Genomic DNA, 24,900 nt, shown 5'->3' with positions numbered 1-24,900 from the left:
AAAACAAAAAAATACGAAAATCAAAAAACTCAGTTTTCAAAAAACTTAATCCAAAAAACTTAAACCAAACACAGTACAGGGGAGCAGTTTCTCTCTCCAATCTATTTTGTAAATTAGATGGTGTTGGCTAGGGGTGTTCGTGGTTCGGATTTGGACGGTTTGCGGATCGATTTGGATCCGCCCGCATTTATGCGGTTTGGGAAAAAGACAACCCGCAACCATTTGTAGTGCGGTTTGCGGTTTATGCGGATAGGATTCGCGGATGTGCGGACGGTTGCGGGCGGTTTGCAGATTGGACTTTTTTCTTCAAAAATTTATTTTTGAGCCTTATTTTTTTTCCCATTTTGTAAATATTTATTTTGGGCCCTTTTTTCCCTATTTTCTAAAATGCTCCAGGATTAATAATTAATGAATTAAAACTTATAAAATTAAAAATACAACAAAATCAATTCGTAACATAAACTAAATCATTCAAAATCTTAAATCAAATCATAAACTAACACAATCATATATTTCAAAATTCTAAACTATAACTCCATATTCATTAAGGAATTTAAAATTCCAAATCACACTTCATTCGGGACAAGTTCAGATATGTAATAATAATAATATGATCAGTATTTATTCAGTTTAAGTTGATATAATACTATTAGCAAATGTAATGCTAGAGTAAGTTCAAAAAATAAAGGGTGTTTTGTTTTGGACAAAAATATCTAGGTGGGATATAGAAATGAAATCAATAGTTAAGATAAAATAAATAAATAAATAAATAAAGTGCGGGCGGTTTCTTGCTGGTGCAGGTTAAGCCCGCAAACCGCAAAAATACCATATTTCAAACCGCATCCGCCCGCAATGTATTTATGAAACCGCCCATTTATATGCAGATTGGGCGAGTTGAGCGGGTTTTTCGGATCGGATAAACCGTTGCCCACCCTTAGTGTTGGCGGATCGATAAAGCTAATTATGGGTCTCAAATTGATTGATTGAATCTTTTATTTTTTGGATCAAAATTGGTAAATTATTCATATAAAAATTAAATCATTTTAATAATCATAATTATATTAATTTATTATATTTATCTCTCAAAAATTAAATAGTTTAATTTTTAAATAATATTAATCTTTATTTTTGTTACAAATAAATGTTATAAACTAATACGGCTCGGTTATTGAATCGATTTAAATTTTTTTATGAATGATTTAAATTATATTATTTAAAAAATAAATAATGTAAATCATTAAAATAAAATTCATAATAGATTCCATATGTCCACGCTATAAAATGAATTAAAGAGAAACTTGTCCTATTATTAAATACACGTATATGGTGTGACCAGTGTCGGTCTATTTTTTTTCTTGAAAAATTATTTCATATTTCTGGAGCGCCACTTATTTATATTTCAATACTAATTATCATATACCATGTTTCCTAATATTTCTTAACCCCCCAATATAAAATCACAAACCTTAACTTTGTACTACCCGTGACCATACCCCAGCAACTCCCAATTATCACTCTTTCTTGACCTCTTGTGCAAGTCTTCGAAGACTGAAATATGAACAGTCAGAATGGAAGAAGAAAATACAAGCATACATTAGACATAACTTTGGTCTAGTCGTTATTGTTGTATGGGCCACTTTCCATTTCGGAGGCATAATTTTCTTCCTTCCTTGGTTGATTATTAGATGATCTGAGTATCCTATAATATTGTCCGTATAATATTTTCAATTAATATCATATTGTCCATATAATATTTTCAATTAATATCATAACTAAGTAATTTTAGGAGTGAAATAATTTTAACTGATTTTAACAAGCTAAAAAAAAAAGCCCACTTTTTGTCAACAAGTTAAAAAAGTTAATTTTTTGACTTTTTAACTTTTTTACATAAAAAAGTCAGTTTTTTTAGCCAATAAAGCCACCAAAAAACTAAAAAAATAAAAAAATCAATTTTTTATCAACTTCCCAAAACACCACTTGATTGATTATTGAATGATCTGAGTATCCTATAATATTGTCCACGTAATATTTTCAATTAATATCATAACTAAATAATTTTAGGAGTGAAATAATGTTAACTCATTTTTTTAGTTAATTGAGAGATAACGAATAATTCACTCACTATATAGTTAGAATTAGTGTTTTTAGTATTTTTTTTTATTGATTTTTATTCTTTTTTAATATTTTTTTAAATTTTTTTTTTTAAATATGGTTTAAACTTTTAAGTTCTACTCTACTAGATGAATCAAAAAAATAAAAAATAAATTAAAAAAATCACTGAAAAAAGGTAAAAAAATAATTAACCTTTTGACTTTTTTTTTTATTTTGAAATTTCTATTGTCTTTAATGAAATTTTTTTATTTTAAATTTTTATTTTATTTTTAAATTCTTCTACATGTACACTAAATGGATTAGAATTTTTTTTTTTTTTAAATATACAAAGTAAAAAAATTTTCATAAGGTAATAGAATTTTTTTTAAAAAAAATGTTTTTTAAGTTAGATACCAAACGAGTTGCGATTTTCATTTTGCCATAAATATCACGTAAATAATAATGCATGGTAGTTCAAGTTAAAAATGACACTTTTTTTTCTTTGAAGGAGTAGAATTTTTCTCATTCCTCTGATAATGTTTGATGATCTTAGGTGGTTAAAAACATTACAAGTCAAACAATATTGTTCACTTAGGCCTCGTCTAGCAAATGACTTTTTTATTCAAAAAGTTAAAAAGTATTAAAAAATAAAAAAATCAACAACTCATACAAAAAAGTTAAAGATTCAATTTTCTCTCTACTTTCTGCACATCTTTTCATAAAAAGTCAAAAAATCAGTCCAAACATACTAGTTTTTTTTTTTTTTTTTTTGCATTACATTTTAGTCAAAAAGTCAAAAAATTACTAAAAAAGCATATTCCCAAAATGTAATCAACTCTCAAGGTTAACCCACTAAATTAATAGTACAATTTTTTATTAGTTGAAAGTATAACATAAATAATATCATATAACACTTCAAAATGTAATCATTAATCAATGATAGATATAATTTTTTTGAAAAATTACTATTCAGTTATAATTTTTGAAAATTATTAAACATTAATCAAAAAAATTATAATTATAATTATTATAGTAATACTTATAGGTAAAAATATCACATTAGTAAGATGTAAAAAAAAAAATAATTACAAATTAATAAGAAATTTCATAAATATTAATAATTAAATTAATAATTTTTTTTATTAATTTATATTTTTTTTCTTCATGTCAATGTTACCTAATAACATCTATTTATAGAAAAATTATTTGGTGCTCATGAATGTGACGTGGTGTTAAATTATTTACCCTAATTTTTCCGTCAAGTCGTTGGTGGACGAGGCATTTCTTTGAATTGAAGGGTTAGCGTACTTTTCTATGAGAATCTTCTGTGCGTAATATGCGGGTTGGGGCATGGTTTGGTGCGATCACTTGTAAATATTTTTAGGTACATCTCTAAAATTTATTTAAAATATAAATTATTCTTAATAATTTAAAAAATTATAAATTTTTTTATTTAATAAAATTAATTAAAAATAAAATTTTTAACTGTTCTCTTATATAATAATAAAATTATTTTAATTACTAAATTAAAATATTTTATAATATTATGAAAAAAATATTAATTGACTTGATAATTTAATGATAAAATAGATTATTTATTATGAAATTAGAAATTTCACCAGGCAAGATATAATTTTCAGAACCACATAAGCAAATCTCAAAAGATATATTAGTAATTTACCCATATTTTTAAGTGTTCTTCATATTATTATTTTTTGGGTTAATTACACTTTTCACTCTCATAGTTTGATTTAAATTTTGTTTTAATATGTATTGTTTCAAATTTTTACAATTTAATCTCTATACTTTACATCCAGATTTAATTTAGTCAATCTGTTAAATTTATTATTAATTTTATCTACATGTTCACATTAGAAAATTGACAAGTACTCTAAAATTATTAATTTTAACCTTCAATTTAGATGAAAAGACTAAATTAAAATTACACTTAAAGTGTAAGGAACGAATCATTCAATTTGAAACTATAAAAATTAAAATAAAATTTGAGTTAAAATATAAAGGAGAAAAGTGTAATGAACTCTTATTTTTTTATAGTTATTTTTTCTATATCAAGTTTATTTGTAATAATTAGACATAAAGTATGGATCTACCATAAGTTTTGTTTCAATACTTTGAACATTTCATTCTAAGGCCTTCCGTTTATAACATCAATGAATAAAATTAAGTCGATCTGATAATTGTAATATTTTTATTTTATCAATTATGCCTTCAAAACAAATGGATAGCTTATTTCAAAAATAAGCTCGTTGTTCATTTGTTTTTTGAAAAAACAAACAAGATAAAATAAAAAGTTGAAATAATTGGATTGACTTAATATTTTTTTTTTAATAATTAATGGTATATACGAAAGAACTTGCAAAATGAATGATTTAAATTGTTGAAATGAGTCATAATGGACTTCATAAACTCAAACAAACGAGAAGTTATTGGTTGGTAATAATATTGTATTTGGTGAAGGAGGTCCGCCAATTTTATGTTAAGTAATTAAGAAATAAGATCTAATAGTGGATTATGATTACTGAGGAGCACCACCATGTAATACCCCAAGAGCACCAAATAATTTTTCCACGGTTCAAATCAAACATTTTCATTTTTTATTACATGGAGTACTTTGAACATTGACTTAGTCGTCCCTGAAACATTTTCATTTTTTATTACATAGAGTACTTTGAACATTGACGTCCCTGAAACATTTTCATTTTTTATTACATTGAGTACTTTGAACATTGACGTCCCTGAAACATTTTCATTTTTTATTACATAGAGTACTTTGAACATTGACGTCCCTGAAACATTTTCATTTTTTATTACATAGAGTACAAACTGGGATTTTAAATACAAGAACTTGTGCATTGCATTTCTTCTAAGAGATCAAACAAAAAGGTAGGAGATCAAACAAAAAGGTTCAGCAGCAAAAGCATTATTCACTTCCATGGCTATTGCTACTACCTTAATCTTCTTCCTCATAATTCTCTCTGTATCATTGCATTTGCATACAAATACAGTACAAGCTCAACAACAAAGACAATCAAATATAACCCCGGGTTCCTCTCTAACCCCTACCACCAACTCCTCATGGTTGTCAGTGTCTGGTCTGTATGCCTTCGGATTCTACCCAGAAGGCAATGGCTATTCTGTCGGTGTCTTTCTTGCTGGAATTCTAGAGAAGACTGTAGTCTGGACAGCCAACCGAGACAACGCCCCAGTCCCAAGCAGTGCAACCTTAGTCTTAACTAGGGATGGAAGGCTCGTCCTACAACAACCTCAAAGCCAGGACACTGACATCGCTAACCTTACCCAACCTGCTTCTTATGCATCTATGCTCGATTCGGGCAACTTCGTGCTCTACAATTCCGATCACAACATAATTTGGCAAAGTTTTGATCACCCAACAGACACCATTTTGCCCGGCCAGATTCTGTTAGCCGGGCATGAGTTGTTTTCTAGGGCTTCAGAAACCAACTATTCGACGGGGATTTTTCGTCTCTCGATGCAACAAGACGGGCACCTCGTCCAATACCCGGTTTCTGCGCCATCTTATACGGCCCCATATTCTTATTGGGCATCTGGCACGAATATGTATGGAGATAATTGCTCGTTGCATCTCGACGGTGACGGCCATCTCTACATGCTCAATGCGACAGGCACCACCAATATAAAAAATTTATCTGATGCAGAACCTACAAAGGAAGAAAAGATTTACAGGATGACAATCGATGTGGACGGAATCTTCAGAGTGTATTCATTAGGACGTACCAATCCGAAAGAAAAGTGGTCCATTTGGTGGAACTCTTCTCCGGATAAGTGTGATCCTAAAGGTCTATGCGGGCTTAATGGGTTCTGTATTTCAAATGATACAGAGGCCGACTGTAGATGTCTTCCGGGATTTGCTTCTGTTAATCCGAGTAGTTGGGCTTCTGGGTGCAGGAGAAATTTCACTGTAAAAAGCTGCAATTTCACAAATGGGGACGGCAATACCAAATATTACAAGATGAGCCCATTAGAAAATACTATATGGGATGATGATTCGTATTCGGTGCTACAATTGAGTTCCAGAAAAGAATGTGAAGATGCCTGTCTGCAAGACTGTAACTGTGAAGCTGCACTATACAAAGACCAGCAGTGCAAAAAGCAAAGGCTTCCTTTGAGATTCGGAAGACGATTTCTAAATGGTTCAAACGTTGCCTTCATCAAGGTGGGTGAATCTATTTCAACAAACACAGAAGGTGTTCCGACTCATAGTGACAATACACCCAAGAAACCAAAGAAAGAGTTGAGACTGGACATCCTAATCATCGGTGTTTCACTTGTTGTTTTTTCTTTGATGATGTTGGCGATTTCAGGTGTACTTATGTACAGAAACCATGTTTGGGCATATAAAAAAAATTCTGCAAAAAGGAATGTTGAGTTGTGTGAGGAATCTGCTCTAAGAACTTTTACTTTTGCAGAATTAGAACAAGTTACAAATGGGTTCAACCAAGAATTGGGTAGAGGCGCGTTCGGGACTGTTTTTAAAGGATTCATATCAGACAACCAAAAGGATGTAGCTGTGAAGAGGTTAGACAAAGTATTGACAGAGGGTGAACAAGAATTTCAAACAGAGATAAGAGTAATTGGGAGAACCCATCATCGGAACCTAGTTCGACTGATTGGTTATTGCCTCGAAGGACCTAACAGACTTTTGGTATACGAGTACATGCGTAATGGATCCCTTGCAGATTTCCTTTTCACACCCGAAATTGAAAATCGACCAGATTGGGATGAAAGGATTGGAATTGCTCTTGACATTGCCAAAGGCATACTCTACTTGCATGAAGAGTGCGAGTCACAGATCATCCATTGTGATATAAAGCCACAAAATATATTGATTGGTGGGCACGGGTGCACCAAAATCTCTGACTTTGGCTTGGCAAAGCTTTTGAAGCCGAACCAAACAAAAACTTTCACAATGATTAGAGGAACAAGGGGTTATGCTGCGCCTGAGTGGCACCGAAAATCACCAGTAACAGTCAAAGTAGATGTTTACAGTTTCGGGGTTATGCTGTTGGAGATCATATGTTGTCGAAAGTGTTTAGAGTTGAGTTTTAGCGAGGAAGAAATTGTCCTTGAAGAATGGGTTTATGATTGCTTTCAGACCAAGGAACTTGGTAAGCTGGTGGGTAATGAAGATGTGGACATGAGAAAATTGGAAAGAATGGTTAAAGTAGGCCTTTGGTGCATTCAAGATGAGCCGTCGCTCCGTCCTTCAATGAAGAAAGTTTTATTAATGCTAGAAGGGACTGTAGACATTCCGACTCCTCCCAGTCCTACTTCCTTTCTAAGTGCCATATAAGTCTTTCTCATTGTTATCAATTGATAAAGAACGCGTTTGATGCATCTACGATCCGTCTAGCTCCTTCAATGAAGAAGAAGAAAGTTTTTGTTGACGTTTTGTCCAAATTGATTCTAAATATGGGCTTCATCATTCTTTTCAATTCGTCTCCTTGTACAATTTTCTTGGATATTGTTTACAATTGATTCATAGTGAATCTTAGGCACTAGACACGTCACAATTTTACAATCAATTATGCAACTGATGAGGACCAAATTTGTATTGTGCAATGGAATGTGAAATTATAGTACATATCTAATGCTTAAAAGATCCACTTTGAATAGATTGCACAATTTATTCACATCCAACCAAATTGCACAAGTATGACGATGGATTGTGCCTATAGAGTCACCCAAATTGCACCAGCCAATTGATTAGTAGTTTATTAGAGAATGTATGAACAAATCGTATTAGCCATTTGATTGGTGATCTTTTTTTTTTTTTTTTTTGTGTGTGTGTGACTTAATTATTCAGTTTCATGTTGGTCTCTTTAAAATGAGTATATTGATCGTCTATTTAATGAGTATATTTATCATCAATAGCATGGAAATGTGAGGCCATAAGCAATGATCATTTTCCTCTGAAATGTAAAGGGAAAAGTGATGATAAGACAAATTAATGAGTACATGGAAAAAAAAGTAAAGAAAATTACAATTCAATTAGTTTTAAAAAATATATTTATAAAAATTAAAAATTTAATTATTAATATTTATAAAATTTATCTGATGATAATTTATTTTTTAAATCCACGCTGAATAGCATTTTCTCTTAAAAGTATGTCATTGGCATTGCTGCTAAAGGCATAGCATGGAAACAATAGAAACTTTAGAGGGTAAATTACACTTTGTATCCTTACACTTTATATCAAATCTCATTTTAATTCTTATACATAAAATCATAACAGTTAATTCCATATACTTTTAGTCAAATCTCACTTTGGTCCCTACATATAAAATCTTGACAGTCAACCCCCTGCACTTCTGATCAAATATCAATTTTCCCCTTCTGTTACTCCATTATTTAAGTTTTAACAAAATCCAATCATGTAACAAACATGTGATTACGAAATGAGGACAAGAGAAGAAAATCATTCTCATTTCCCATCAATATATACTTTGTTCCACGTGATAAGCTTGTGAGTCATATACAATGTGTGTGTGTGTGTGTGTTTATATACTAAAAATTAGGACGATGAGGAAAGAAAATAGTGCTTTTAAATTTAAAAAAAAAAAAAAAAAACTGCAGTAGAGGAATCGCAGAATCGGTTACTATGGAAAGCAAACTTTCATTATTCCAATTTTTGCAAAATCATAATTTATCTTCTTAATCATTTATAATTTTTTTTTATTCAGCAAAAAGAGCAACTTTAATCGTTCATAATTTGCGTATTGTTATAGCTAAATATAATCAAAATTTGATGTAAGTTTTAGGACGACATGTGTATAGACGAGAAATATGAGTGATTTTTCTATTTTGCCCTTATTTTATAGTCATATGCTTGTCACATTACTAATTTCAGTTAAAGACTTCTATGATGGAATAACAAAAGGGAGATATTAACAGTTGATTAAAAGTGTAGGGAGCTGATTGTCACAATTTCATAAGTGTAGAGAGTTAATTGTCATGATTTCATGTGTAAGAAGCAAAGTGAGATTGGACTAGAAGTATAAGGGGTTAGCTATCACGATTTCATGTGTAGGAACCAAAGTGCGATTTTGTATAAAGTGCAAAGATGCAAAGTATAATTTCCCAAAGTTTAAAATAAAAATCAACAAATTGAATCATTTCAACAATCAAAACCCCTTGATCTCAACCATGAGAAATAACAATTAGCAAGTAGGGCTGCAAACGAGCCGGGCCGAGCCAAGCCGAGGTTTAGTATGTTTAAGCTTGTTTATTAAGATCTTAACGAGTTCAAGCTTGAGCTTGAGCTCAATAAAAATTTAACGAACCGAACTCAAGCCGAGTTGGCTTGGGCTTGACTCAAGCTCGACTCTGTTCACGAGCCTTAATGAGCCAAAAGATTTATAAATTCATACTTGCGTATGAGACTAAAGTTACAGCTAAATTGATTATACAATTATATACACAATATATACATATATATATATATATATAAATATACAAAAGAGTCAATATTTTGTCAAAACAATAATATTTACCACCACTATTATATAAATGTACTATCTATAATTAACTATTATTTACATTTATATTTTTTAAATATATAAATAACATATTTATCTTATTTTTTATATATTTTTTTATATTATTTAATATATAAATAATAATGTTAAACAAGTCAGTTAACAAACCAGGCTTACGAGCCGAATTTTAATATGTTTAGATTTGTTTATTAAAAATTTAATGAACTCGAATTCGAACGTAAAAAAAAAATTAATAAACCAAATTCGAATGAGGTCTAACGAAATCAAACTCGAGTTTGTTCACAACTCTATTCATTTGCAAGCAAGTACATAAAAAGGAAAACAATAATGAAAGGCTATAAGTGCATGAAAATGCTTCAAAGCTCTAGAGCAAGAGCTCTAAAGCATATTCTAATGATGTGGTAGTTATGTGGAGTTTACCTTAATGTGATATTTTGACTTAAATTTTTTTTTAGAACCTACCAACTCAATAAAATTCTGTTTAAAGCTCTATTTTTAGAGCTCTAGATCATAACTGGTAAGTGCATTTCACCAGGACAAAAATAGTTCATTTCTTCAACACTCATGTCCTTTCTTTAGCAGTCTTTGATGTTTCAACAATTGAAAAAGTAGCCTGTTATGTTGCTGCATATTTTTTGAGTGCTTCGAAAATAGAAAAGATAGATAGATTTTTCTATAGTACGCTAGTAGGCAGCAACGCCACAAGCATATCTCATTACATCCAAAGCAGCATATATTTCTCCACATCCAAAAACTAGAGAGCTCATACACAAATTTATCAAAAATGTAATCTCTCATTTTTTTTAGATTCAAAAAATAAAGAAAAGAAAGGGAAATAAACAATAATTTTTATAATAATATTTACATAAAGCACCTAAAAAAAAGGCAACTTCCAATAGCTTCCAACTAGCCACAATGTCCACTTATAAACACTACAAAAGACGAATATTTTAGAGACTAAAATTTTAGGGACAACATTATTTTTTAGAGACTAAATAATTTTGTTACGAAAAATGTCGTCATTATATTTTTGGTAACAAAAATTGAATATTAGTGACGAATTATTATCCTTTTGGAACTAAATTTTTCTTTTTTCAAAAGATAAATTATTTTGAGACCAAATTATTTTGTCCCTAAAAGCCTATTTATTACTGACAGTTTCAAAATTTTGTCGCTAAAAGCCTTGTTTTTGACTTTTTAAGATGACCTTTTAGCCACTATCCTCATAACAATGGAAATTAGTTCCTAAATATCTTTTACAACAAAAATTTCACTTTTAGAGACCAAAACATTTGATCTCTAAAACTCTTATATGTTGTAGTGAAATCTAACTTCAATGCTTGAGTTGCTTCTTCAAAATGCTTTTGCATATGATTCCTCCCAATTTGACCTACATATATATTTAGCTTAGTGCACAATATATGGTACATCACTTGAATGCATAGAAATATATGTATTCACAACATATAAATTAGAGCATCAATACTGTTAAGACCACTAGTAATCAAGCTCAAGATTCTAAAGATCAAGCTCAATCCACAACAAGTCAGCTCATAACAGTGCAATCACAGTTTAGGCCACAGTTGAAACTAAAGTTGCAGGGCATGCGGCTGCCGGACATGGCTTCCTCTGCTAAAGCTTACAGTTATAATAGCAGAGTTAGTTAGGTAGTTAGATTAATCATATCAAGAGAAAAGTCATTAGAACTCTAGTTAAGTGTAACCACAGTTAGTTAGTTAATCTCTCTATATAAATACTCTGTAATATCTGTTGCACAAGGTATGGAATAAGATACAAAGGTATTTTCTTTATGGTATCAGAGTTTTAGAAACTCTAATGAGTACTAATCCTAAAATCGATTTCTTCAAAGATCTTTGAAGATTTCAAAGCTTTTGCCATGGCAAATTCATCATCGTCTCCATCAATTCCTTCTAATCTCTCTTTATTCATCTCAAATCTCAGTTCATTTGTGAATGTGAAGTTAGATTCTACAAATTATATAGTTTGGAAGAATCAATTACAAAACATATTGCGTGCAACAAATCTCATTGGTTTTGTATATGGATCACAAATTTGTCCTTTATTTGTGATCATTGACTCTGAGAACAGAGAGATCTCAAATCCTGAGTATGAAAAATGGATGTGCATTGATGCACATCTCCTCAATTGCATTACAACCATTCTCTCTCCAGTTATCTTCACTTCTGTCTTCCATTGTAAACCAACATGTGAGGTATGGATTGCTCTTCAATATCGATTTACTTCTCTCTCTCGTTCTCATATCCATCAACTCAAAAATAAGATGAGTCGACTCACTAAGAAAGAATTAACCATGGATGCTTATCTCACTGAATTTAAAACTATAGTAGATCAACTTGCTCTAGCTTGTGCACCTGTTGATGATGAAAATATAGTTTTATACATCTTAAATGGCCTTCCAGATGAGTACTATGCTTTTAAGACCACTATTCGAGCTAGAACTGGTTGTATTACTCTTGAAACTTTGTGTTCCTTACTTTGTCCAGAAGAGATACTTATTGAACATACAAATAAATAGTCTCATACCTCTGAGATTCCTTTTGCCTATGCTGCCACCACAAAACTTACTCTCATCAAGGTGGATCTACTAGAGGAAGAGGTTTTCGCAGTCATTCCTCCCTCAGAGGTGGCCGATATTTCAGAGGTTACCTCAGAGAAGGAAGGAAAATTTTTTACAATTCTCCTTCAACACACCAACCATATCAACCATCTCAAACTAGAGGAAGAGGTTTTCGAGGTCATTCCTCCCTCAGAGGTGGCCGATATTTCAGAGGTTACCTCAGAGAAGGAAAATTTTTTACAATTCTCCTTCAACACACCAACCATATCAACCATCTCAAACAAGTACTGGTTCAGGAATTGTGTGTCAGATTTATGGCAAACAAAATCATACAGCTTTAGATTGTTGGCATCGAATGGACCAAAGCTTTCAGGTTTTAGCTTGGCCATCCACACCTAAAGCCCATGTGGCCTCTGCTTCTACTTCTTAGAATTCACCCCCTACCTAGTATATGGATTCTGCAGCTACTAGTCATATCACAAATGACTTAAACCATCTCTCTGATTCTCAACCTTATCAAGGTACTGATCAAGTTACCATTGGTGATGGTTCTATACTCTTCCTATTCATTACATTGGTAATGGACTCCTACCTACTCCTTCTCTTCCATTTCATCTTCATAATACTCTCCATGTTCTTCACATCTCTTCTAACGTTCTCTCTATGCATAAGTTAGTCTCAGATAATAATTGTTCTATTACATTTGATGCTAATGGTTTTCTTGTTCAGGACAAAGTTACCAAGAACATACTGTATAAAGGTCATCATTCTCAAGGTCTTTATTATGCTCCACATACTTACCATGCTCCATTCACTTCTATGACTTCTACAGCTACTCAACCTCGATCTTGTTTTAGTAGTACTATTTCCACCACTCCTGCACCTACATCTGTCCTACCTGTACCTACATCAATAGACAATCCAAGTCCAAATTGGCATCTCAGACTTGGTCATCCCTCATTTAAGAAGCTTCAGCACATTGTTAACACTTCTCATTTGTCTTCACACACTTCATTTGGTTTGGGTACTGATTGGTGTGTCTTTAAGACATGTAGGTTACCCTTTAGTTTGTCTAATTCCACTGTTAATAAGCCTCTAGCTCTTATTCATTTAGATGTTTGGGGCCCTTTTTCTATATCTGTATCTGGCTGCAAGTGCTATGTTGTTTTCATTGATGATTTCAGCAAGTTCACTTGGTTATTTCCTTTATATTAGAACTTACAAGAGTGAGGTGTTCAATAAATTTCTTGAATTCAAAACCTTAGTTGAAAATCAATTTTCTACTTCTTTTAAAATTCTCAGAAGTGATAATGGAGGGGAATACTTATCAAATGCATTACAAATTTTTCTCAAAGACAAAGGCATTTTACATCATCTTACATGTCCTCACACTATAGCTCTGAATGGGATGGCTGAACGTAAGCACAGGCACCTCATTGAGACTACAATTTCCTTAATGCATCATGCTTCATTACCTTTACATCTCTTGTTTGAAGCTCTAGCCACAGCAGTAATGCTCATCAATTGCCTACCTGCTGCTAAGCTTAAATTTCTCACCCCTTTTGAAGTCTTGTTTCAAACTCCTCCAAACTATTCTTTCCTCAGAACTTTTGTTGTCGATGCTATCCTTGGTTAAGGCCCTATACTCAGCATAAGCTTCAACCTCGCTCTATTTCATGTGTTTTCATTGGTTATCATCCATTAGTGAAAGGTTACAGATGTCTTAATCCCATTTATGGTAAAATCTACCTTTCCTAACATGTTATCTTTGATGAAAATTGTTTTCTTTTTTTTTCTTCTTCTTCTAGTTCAGCTCCAGCTCTATCTATTGCTCATTTACATTTCTTTTTCTAGTCTCCATCTGCTCCTGTTGTGTCTACCTCTTCACCATCTGCTGACCTAGTTCCTCTTGCTATACCAGCTGTGTCTGCCTCTGTACCATCTGCTCCTACTATGCTTGACATAGTTCCCACTGTTATGCCTGTTGTGTCTGCCTCTGCACCACCTGCTGATCTTATTTCCTCTGTCCCATATACAATTCCTATTTCTGTTCCCTTATCTGCAATCTATAGTCTTTCTGTTGCTTCTATACCTACAGTTCCTTTTTCTTTTACAACTTCTCTGTCTAATACCATTCATATTCCTTCTCTTCATATTGACTTGCCTTTATTAAAAGCTGCTTCATCTTTTCCAGTTAACTCTCATTCTATGGTCACTCGGTCTAAGTCTGTTTCTGTTCCTCCTCTTGCTCATCTTACTTATATTGCTACTGAGTCCAATTCCTATAAGGAAGCTGCTCACTCTCCGGATTAGACTAAGGCTATGGCAGAAGAATTTCAAGCTCTTCAAATCAAGCAGACCTGGTCTCCAGTTGATCTTCCTTCCACAAAAAATGCATTAGTTGTAAGTGGGTGTATAAACTCAAGAAGAATTCTGATGGTTCTATTGGTCGATATAAGGCCAGCTGGTTGCCAAAGGCTATCTTGAGGAGGAAGGCATAAACTATCAGGACACCTTCAGTTCTATAGCTAAACAACTTACCATTCGCATTTTACTATGTCTTGCTCTTCATTTTGGTTGGCAAATCAAACAAATGGATGTTTCTAATGCTTTTCTCCGTGGTGTTCTTTATGAAGAGGTATATATGACTCAACATCTAGGTTTCATTGTAGCTTCTCATCCTACTAAAGTGTGTAAATTGCACAAAGCCTTATATGGTCTTAAGCAGGCCCCTCGAGCCTGGTTCTCCACATTTTCTACTTTTCTCTTGTCTCAAGGTTTTGTGGCAAGCCATTGTGCCTCTTCTTTGTTTGTCAAGAAAAATGCTACTTCTATCACCATTCTCCTCATCTATGTGGATGACATTTTGCTTGCTAGTAATGATCAATCTTATATTCATTCCTTGGTGGCTGAAATGCATAAAGTTTTTTTCCATGAAAGAGTTGGGTCTTCTTCATTATTTCTTGGGTATCTCAGTTCAAACCTCTGCTAATGGTTTTTTCTTACATCAAGCCAAGTATGCCACTCATATTTTGGCCAAAGCTGGTATGACTAACTGTAAGGCCTATGCTTCTCTAATGCCTACTAAATCACCCATTCCTGCCATAGCAGATCTACCCTTTGATCAGGCTACTTTGTATAGAAGTCTTGTTGGTGCTCTTCAATATCTCACCATCACTCGCCCAGATCTTGCTTGTCAACACATGCATAATCCTATAGTTAGCCATTTCAATGCTGTCAAACGGTTGCGGCGATTTCTTAAGGGTACTCTTCATTGTGGTCTTCATTTTCAACCAGGCCCTCTCATTCTTAATGCATTCTCTGATTTGGATTGGGCTAGAAATGCTATTGATCGCCGATCTACAATTGGATTTTGCACTTTTCTTGGTCTACCAAAAAGCAACCAACTATTTCTCGATCTTCCACTAAAGCTGAGTATAGAGCTCTTGCTCAAACCTCGACTAAACTTAGCTGGCTTGGTATGCTTCTCAAGGATCTTCATGTTCCTTTTGTTCCACCTACCTTATAGTGCGACGATTTATCTGTTATTGCTTTATTTAGTAATCCTATTTTCCATACCCATTAGAAACACATTGAAGTAGATTATCATTATGTTCGAGAGCGTGTGGCTTCAAACTAGTTGATTATCAAACACATTCTCACATCTGATTAACTTGCAGATATTCTTACTAAACCCCTTTCTATCTCTCGTTTTCAATTTCTTCAAACCAAGCTTCTAGCTCATTCTTCTCCTATCAGCTTGACGGGGGATGTTAAGACCACTAGTGATCAAGCTCAAGATTCTAAAGATCAAGCTCAATCCACAACAGCTCAGCTCACAACAGTGCAATCACAGTTCAAGCCATAATTGAAACTAAAGCTGCAGGCCGTGCGGCTGCCGAAAATGGCTTCATCTGTTAAAGCTCACAGTTATAACAGCAGAGTTAGTTAGGTAGTTAGATTAATCATATCAAGAGAAAATTTGTTAGAACTCTAGTTAAGTGTAACCACAGTTAGTTAGTTAGTTAATCTGTCTATATAAATACTATGTAATATCTAAATTTGTTGAACAAGGTATGGAATAAGATACAAAGGTATTTCTTTAAATACAATATAGAAAAACAAAATCCAAAATCAAAATCAAAATGACTTATAAACAAAATCACCTAGAAAAAAAAAATTATTTTTTTTTGTTCAAAGGAAATGGGATTGTTAATTTTTTTAAATGAGTTTCAAAATATTCAAAATAACCTTTTAACAAAATTCAATCTAGACCAATAGAGCATATCTATTATTTAATTCAGTTGAGCCTAAAGATAAGATTAGCAATGCCCATAATTTGTTTGCTTAATTATTCTATTTCACCATGAAATTTTCAAATCACAAATTAACTAAATTCCGCAATAGTTTATCTTTCACATTTCCCACATATCAAATCTAGTTACATCATACTTACGACACATGAACCACTTTCAAGACTCAATTTATGGTTGCCCAAATTTATAAAATCATTACCATTCAAGTAAGAAATACTGTAATAAACATCAGTAATAGAGTTCAAAAAAAAAAAAAAAAATCAGTAATCAATGCAAGTATGAAACTATTAAGTCATCACTACCAGGAGATAACTCTACTGATGCATGTGTGGGACTAGTAAAGGAAAATATCTAGTTTGCTTAGAAATATCTAGTTAGTAAGTTTGTTAGTTTGTTAGAGATATCTAGTCAGTTGTAACCACTTGTATTTGTTAGGGGTGGGCGCGGATCGGTTGCGGTCACGAAATCTCCAATCCGCCATCCGTCCGCCAATCCGGCGGATGCGGATTTGGCAGATTGGCGGATTGGCGGATGGATACGAATTGGTTTGGCAGTTTGAAATTTTACAAATTTTCAACAAAAAACAAAAAAACTAACCTCAAGATTTGCGAATGAGAAAGCATAGTAGTCTATATTCATAGGAACAAAACCTGACAAATACTGCATTTGATATCTTCATTCCCATTGCATCTCATGGCTTCTTCCTCAGGAGATGTAGGCAGATAGATGCTTCTCTTAAGACATTTCAATAGTGCTTCTTTTGATAGAGCTGTGCTCACAGTACCCATCTTCTCTTCTAGAGCTAATAATTCCTGTTAAAAAATACATATATTATCTAAGAAAACTATTCTCAAATGCACCAGAAAAAGAAGGGAAAAAAAAAGTTTATTTATCTATTCACAAGAGATGTCAATAACAGAACATGAGTAAAATAAAAATCCCTTGCTCACAAAAATAGAATAGAAAGAAGCAATGTCCAGTCTCATATCTCTATGTTGATCATAGAATAGAAACCAAGGCCACCAAGGAATAAATTTGTCTCAAGGGCAAGTAATTGCTGCAGGACAAAGAAGCAGAGTTAATAAGCAAATGACCAATATGAGAAATTCACTCAGGACTGGAACTATTTGGTAAAAACCATGTATTATTCTTTATAAAATTCCCCAAAACAAATATAATTCAGATTCTCTGTTAGACAAACTAACCTTCCCCAGAACCACCAGTTGTAGCTAGAATTGATGGTTGTGGACTAGAACCAATACGTTCATCTAAAGCACTTACAGCCCCTTCAGATCATTTCCAAAAGCATGTCGATATTTAGATGATCAATTAACAACTGACAAATATGACACAATACAAAGCAGAAAACAATCCATCAGAGTCTAGATCTGATTTGCTCATTTGGGATGCCGACTTTGCCTCACAGTCCTGAATTTATATACAAAGATTTTAACTAAATTTTGCACAGTAGACAAATGATAACAATAGAAATTCATGACAAAAACAAGAACATTGTTAATATGTACTGGAAGCATCATGATGGTTTTGTTCTAGTGATATTTCTGAAGACAAATCTGAACCAAAACACGATTTGAATGAGTCGGTTGACAACTAGAAACTTGACTAGAGAAGTAGCATTAGAAAAAATCAACTAACCACTTGAAGACGCATGAGCATAATCACTTTGAAGGCTGCATTGGCGTCTCATACTACAACATGAACTACATTCGGAGGTCTCTAAGTTCAACGGCAGATTAACATTGGCAGAGCCAGAAGCTCTTTTATTACCACTATCAGTGCCTAAATGTGACACATTGCAAATTAGCTCACATAAAGAGCCATAAAGAAGAAACTCATTACTGCCATTTCATACCTTTGTGGATAATCTTCCCTATTGACTGTTGCTTGCCATTTTGTGTCTTTTTTGCAGGCTCAACCTGTGTAAAAAATATACGCACATCAAACATATAGCACAGAAGAATATTTCTCAGTGTTTAGAACTGGAACAAAACAAAATAATAATAATAGATTAGACTCTAAAAGATTAGATTTAGAAGTTTAGAACTGGAACAAAAAAAAAAAAAAAAAACCAGTTAAGAAGAAGAAGAAGAAGAAGAAGAAGGAGAAGGAGAGAGAGAGAGAGATAGAGAGGTACCTCAGTTCAGTTACAGTCAGTGTAACACAGATTAGACTCAGATCATCAGAAGAAGAGAAGAAAAGAGAAGAAGAGGAAAGCAGAAAAAGATGAGAAGAAGAGGAAAGCAGAGAGAGAGAGAGAGATACCTCAGTCAGTAGTGTAGAATCTAGATCGATCGCCGACGCCGTGTAGATCGATCACCGACGCCGTGTAGATGATCGCCCACACCGTGTATGTAGATCGTCCGACGATGGGTTGGGTAGTAGAGAGAGAGAGAGAGAGTTGAGAGTTGAGAGAGAGAGAGAGAGAGAGACATGTTGAAGAACCTAGGGCTACGAAACGTGAAATGAAAAAAAAAAAAAAAAAAGAAGCAACACAGGGGGAAAAGAGGGAAAATAAGTGAGGGTGCGGGCGGGTCGGGTGAACAGATGAAATTGGCGGATTACTCGTGACCTGACCCAAACCCGAGAAAATGAAAAATATGGACCCGTATCTATCCGTCACATGTCACGCATCCATCCAAAATTCATTGGGTCGGGTTAGGTCGGGCGGTATGCTCATCCATTGAATGGTATGAAAATCAGTTTATCATTTTTCACATGGTATCAGAGCTTACATAAGCTCCAACGAGCATCGATTCTTGAATCCAATGGCTAATCCTTTAGTTTAGTTTCTTCATCAATTTCTTCATCTTCTTCAACTGTAATTCCTCCAAACCTAACACTTCTCATCTCCAATCTGTCCTCATTCATGACAGTGAAGCTCGATGCTTCAAATTTTCTGATTTGGAAGAACCAAATCCAAAATATCTTAAGGGCTACTAGTTTACTTGGATATGTCGATAGAACAATTCCATGTCCACCAGCAAAGATTAAGGACTCTTCTAGATCTGAAGTTTCTAATCCAACACGAGTTCAGTGGGATCTCATAGATGCACATTTGCTCAGTTGTCTTACGTCAACTCTATTCCACTGTCATACAATTTCAACACTGTTCTGAAATCTGGAATGCTTTGATTAAAAGATTCACCATTCTCTCCTCGTCACAGAGTCATCAACTCAAAAATAAGTTGAATAATGTGTCCAAGAAAGGTGAATCCATGGAGGTTTATTTGAATCAGATCAAGGAATTATCAAATCAATTGGCACTTGCATCTGCTATAGTTGAATATGAAGATCTTGTGTTAATCACAATGAATGGGCTCCCTAATGAATATGAGTCCTTTAAGACTGCTATTAGGGCAAGATCATAAGGTATTTCCATGGAGGAATTATGTGCTTTGCTTTGTTCCAAATCTATTCATGTTGAACTAATAGTCAAAACTTATCACCTATTGAGCAACCTAATGTTGCTTTCTCTACTACTCGAGGCTCACAATTCAATCAGTCTGGTTCTTCTAGATATTCTCGAGGTTCACAAGGTCGATATTTCTCTAGATGAGGCAGAAGAGGTCAATTTTCTCATCAATCTCGCAACCATGGTAGATTCTCTTCTAGAGGTAGAAGGCGTAATGGTCCAGTTTGTCAAATTTGTAGTGTCTTTGGCCACATAGCATTTGATTGTTGGCATTGGTTGGTTGCACAATATCAACTCCATGTTCAATCTTCTTCACAGTCTGTGTCTAAATCTAAAGCCTTTGTTGCTTCTTCTTTTCCAAATCAGTCTATCTTTCACTCATCTTCCTCTTCCATGCCTTGGTACCTGGATTCGGCAGCCGCTGATCATATGACCAATCATTTGAACAATTTAAGTCTCTATCAAGCCTATCCTAGCACTGATCGTATTACTCTAGGAAATGGACAATCTATTCTTATCCATCACATTGGCCAAGGTATTTTGCCAACTCCTAATTTCTCTTTCGGCTCAATAATATCTTGCAATAGTATTTCTTCTAATCTTCTCTCAGTCCATCAACTTGCCAAAGACAATAGTTGCAACGTTATTTTTGATGCTTCTACTTTTCTGATTCAGGACAAGAACTCGAAGAGAATTCTTCACAAGGGTTCCAACACTAATAGCTTGTATCATTTTCAATCTCACGTTCATTCATTTGCTGTGCCTCAGGCTCATTTTCATGCTTTGAATAAAACTGTCTCTGCCGAAGTGTGGCATCATAGATTAGGCCATCCTTCTTCTCAGATTGTTGTATTTCTAAAAGCCATAGATTAACATTTCAATTGTCAAATTCCACTATTAAACAACCCTTGTCCTTAATTCATAGTGATGTTTGGGGTCCTTTTAATAAAACCACATATGGTTTCAAGTTTTATGTGATTTTTGTGAATGATTTTAGCTGATTCCTACAAAAGTAAGGTATTTGCTAAATTTGTTGAATTCAAATATTATGTTGAGAAGCAATTTTCTACTTCTCTTCAAGTTCTTCGCACTAATGGTGGTATTGAATATTTCAATAATAAAATGCAAGCTTTTCTATTAAATAGTGGGATTGTTCATCAACATTCATGTCCATACACCTTACCTCAAAATGGTGTGGCTGAGCGCAAGCATAGACATATTATTGAAACTCCCATTGCCTTGATTCATCATGCTTCCCTTCCACTACATTTTTGGTTTGATGTTGTTGCTACTGCTACCTTTCTTATTAACAGAATGCTATCTTCTCTTGTTGCTAATAAGTCTCCTTATGAGGTGCTTTTTTATTCTATACCAAATTATTCTTTCTTTATCTAGTAAGCTATATCTGTCTAAGCATGTGATTTTTAATGAACATATTTTTCCTTTTTCCATGTCTTCTGTTTCCTCTTCTCTAACTGCTTTGTCACAACCTTTCTCTTTGGGGAATATTCAGTCTTTTTTTGGGGACCTCTCCATATATCCATCAGTCCATACCTTGTTCTGCAGTCTAGCTCCTTATGCACTAGTTACAGGTCTATCTTTTCAGCCTACTGATCAGCCTCAGATAACAGTTCAGCCACATACTACTACTATGTCTCATCTTGGTTTGCCAGCTCCATCACAGTCTCCTCAGTCTCTTTTTCCAACTTCAACTACTCAGACTGATTCTCTAGCTCCTCTCCACATTACTTCCTCGACCTGCCCTACCTCTGTTCAGCCTCCAGTTACAGTCATGCCATCTACTGTTGTGCTTGCAGTCCTGCCTCTGCTGTTGTGTCTTCCTCGATTCAGGTTCCACCTGCATTGCAGTCTCCAGCTACCCCTATGTCCTCTACATAACTTATGCCTGCGACCTCTCATATGTATAGTCCCCTACCTATCCATACATATCCTATTTACTCCATACACATTGACCTTCCTCCTCTTCCTCCATCTTCTTCTACTAATCTTCATCCTATGATCACTAGATCCAAATCCTCTACTCATTCTACTTCTCTAAGTATTTTTTCTTCTTTATTCATTGATCCTAAACCTCTCACCTACCAAGCAGCCTTTACCTATCATGTTTGGTTTTAGGCTATGAAAGAAGAGTATAAGGCTTTGCAAAAGTAACACACTTGGTCTTTAGTTCCCTTACATTCCCATAAAAATCAAATTGGGTATAAGTGGGTGTTTAAGATCAAGCACAACTCTGATGGTTCAATTGCTCACTATAAGGCTTGCCCTGTTACTAAAGGCTACCTCCAACAAGAAGGCATTGATTTTCAGGAGACTTTCAGTCCCATTGCCAAGCTTCCTATGATCCGGATTATTCTTTGCCTTGCCATGCATCATTATTGGCCACTCAAACAGATGGATATCTCCAATGTTTTCCTTCATGGTAAGCTTGAAGAAGAGGTCTTCATGACACAACCTCCTGGTTTTGTTGATTCTTCCTATCCTACTCATGTGTGCCAGCTTCATAAGGCCTTGTATAGGCTTAAGCAAGCCCCACGTGCTTGGTATTCCACATTTTCTACCTTCTTACTGTCTCAAGGTTTTCATAATATTCATTGTGATTCCTCTCTTTTCATTCACAAAAGCCTCCATTCCATTACCCTTTTAGTGGTCTATGTTGATGGTATATTACTCACTAGCAGTGATCCATCTCATATTCAATTCTTGGTTACTCAAATGCATCTTGTTTTCTTTATGAAAGAACTAGGCAATCTGTCTTATTTTCTTGGGATCTATGTTCAAGCCTCTGTTACACATTATTTCCTTTCTCAACAAAAGTATGCTCAGGAAATTATTCACAAAGCTGGGTTGGATGATTGTAAGCCTTGCCCATCTCCCATTTCTGTTAAGCTTGGTTTGTCTCCTATTTCTGATCTTCTATTTTATAACCCTTCTCTCTATCGTACTCTTGTTGGGGCTTTACAATACTTGACAATCACTCGTCCTGATCTATCTTTGGCTGTCAATCAAGCTTGCCAGCACATGCATGCCCCCACCAATGGTGATTTCTCTACTATTAAACGTTTGATTCGATTTGTTAAAGGTACTCTCACTCATGGTCTGACATATACACCCAGCACCTTTGATATTCTTCCTTTTTCTGATTCTAACTGGGCTGGGGACACTGTTGATCACAAGTCCATGTCAGACTATTGCGTATTTTTGGGCTCTAATCTTGTTTCTCGGTTTGCTAAAAAACAAGTCAATGGCTCTCGTTCTTTGACCGAGGCTGAATATAGAGCTTTAGCCCATGCTGTTACTAAAGTTAGTTAGCTACGCTTATTACTTGCTGGCTTATTTGTGTCATCTCCTAATGTGCCTATGCTCTGGTGTGATAATCTTTTTCGCTCTTGCTTTGGCATCCAATCCAGTGTTTCACTCCCGTTCCAAGCATATTGAAGTTGATTTCCATTTGGTTTGTGAACAAGTGCTTGCTAAATGTCTTTCTCTTCATTATGTTCCCACCATTGATCAATTGATCGACATTTTCACCAAACCGTTGTCTATCACTTGGTTTCAGTATCTTAAGGACAAACTCATGGCGTCTTCCTCTATGAATTTGCAGGGAAATGTTAAGTCATCATTACCAAGGGATAACTCTATTGATGCACGTGTGGGGCTAGTGAAGGAAAATATCTAGTTAGTCAGTTAGTAAGTTTGTTAGAGATATCTAGTCAGTTGTAACCTATGAAGCACGGACACGGACACGGACACGAACACGAGACACGGCAATTTCTAAAAAATGGGGACACGGACACGGCAAATTTTTTAATTTTTTTATAAATATTTTTATTTTAATACACATTAATTATTTTATTTATTTATTATATTTTTTAAATAATGTGTTCCAATTAATTTTTTTTATTTTATTTTACCTAGACATTTTTCCTATTAATTAACATTAACATTAGAAGGACTAAAAAAAAAAAAAAATTACATACTATATATATATAAACCTATAATTATTTTTTTTAAAAAAAAAAACCTACAGTTTTAGTTTTAGATATATAAACATAAAAACAAAAAAAAAAACAAATCTTACATATATATAAATTTATGTATAAAGAAATAAAAATCAATCTAACTCTTACATATATATATATATAAACGTATAAAAAAATAAAAATAAAAATCAGTGTTTACCTTCGAAGTCGAAAACAGACCAGAGAAAGAGAGAGGGCTTCGACTGAGAGAGGGCTTCGATTGACTGAGAGAGGGCTTCGATCGACTGAAACGACTGAGAGAGAGAGAGCTTCGATCGACTAAGAGAGAGAGGGCTTCCACTCAGGTCTTCGCAGGTTCACTATATTTCTTCACCCTCAGTTTTTACTTTTTAAATATTACACTTTGATCCTAAATACATATAACAAATTCAAAAAAGAGCGCCCTGCCATGTCCTATAGCCTGTCCAGATGTGGACACGCGTGTCCCCGCCATGTCCTTGCCGTGTCCTTGCCGTGTCCCCTCTAAAAAAAAACATTAAATTAAAGGGACACGCCATCTAGCGTGTCCCGTACGTGTCCCCGGAATGTCCGCATGTCGGATACCACCACGGCACCAATTTTGGAGTGTCCATACTTCATAGGTTGTAACCACTTGTATTTGTATATCTATGAGCTCTGCTCATCCATTGAATGGTATGAAAATCAGTTTATCATTTTCCACAAAAACCTTATAAAAAAATCAGTAATCCAAATGAAAATCAATGCATTCATCCTAAAATTTTAGATTCATTATAGTTGAAAATTTACAAAAAAAAATAAAATAAAAATAAATAACACAAGCTATATATTTCAAAACTCATTCAAATCATCTTTAGTATAGTTCCTTATATCAGAAAGAGA

At 34.0% G+C, this 24,900-nt stretch overlaps 1 protein-coding gene and 1 long non-coding RNA gene across 6 annotated transcripts; one reads left to right on the top strand and one right to left on the bottom strand.

Moving 5' to 3' along the window:
• The first annotated feature begins 4,906 nt into the window (after window positions 1–4,906).
• Window positions 4,907–7,538, top strand: LOC114272717 (G-type lectin S-receptor-like serine/threonine-protein kinase LECRK1). The gene has a single exon (XM_028214439.2). The coding sequence runs from the start codon at window positions 5,045–5,047 to the stop codon at window positions 7,442–7,444; it is 2,400 nt and encodes a 799-aa protein (XP_028070240.2). The 5' UTR covers window positions 4,907–5,044; the 3' UTR covers window positions 7,445–7,538.
• A 2,887-nt stretch (window positions 7,539–10,425) lies between these two features.
• On the bottom strand, window positions 10,426–19,073 carry LOC145801411 (uncharacterized). Of its 5 annotated transcripts, none has more exons than XR_014342844.1 (6): window positions 18,722–18,782; window positions 18,440–18,503; window positions 18,223–18,366; window positions 17,772–17,994; window positions 17,164–17,623; window positions 10,426–11,041 (listed from the first exon to the last, which is right to left on the bottom strand). It is a non-coding gene; the product is annotated as an uncharacterized LOC145801411 (long non-coding RNA). The 5 variants fall into 5 exon arrangements; XR_014342843.1 differs by having other exon boundaries at window positions 17,217–17,623; XR_014342845.1 differs by having other exon boundaries at window positions 10,426–17,378; window positions 17,517–17,623.
• Window positions 19,074–24,900: the final 5,827 nt, after the last annotated feature.

The sequence above is a fragment of the Camellia sinensis genome, chromosome 10 (genome assembly GCF_055761805.1).
Source record: "Camellia sinensis isolate YWXY chromosome 10, ASM5576180v1, whole genome shotgun sequence".
NCBI lineage: Eukaryota > Viridiplantae > Streptophyta > Magnoliopsida > Ericales > Theaceae > Camellia > Camellia sinensis.
This window is presented reverse-complemented; position numbering and strand designations above follow the sequence as displayed.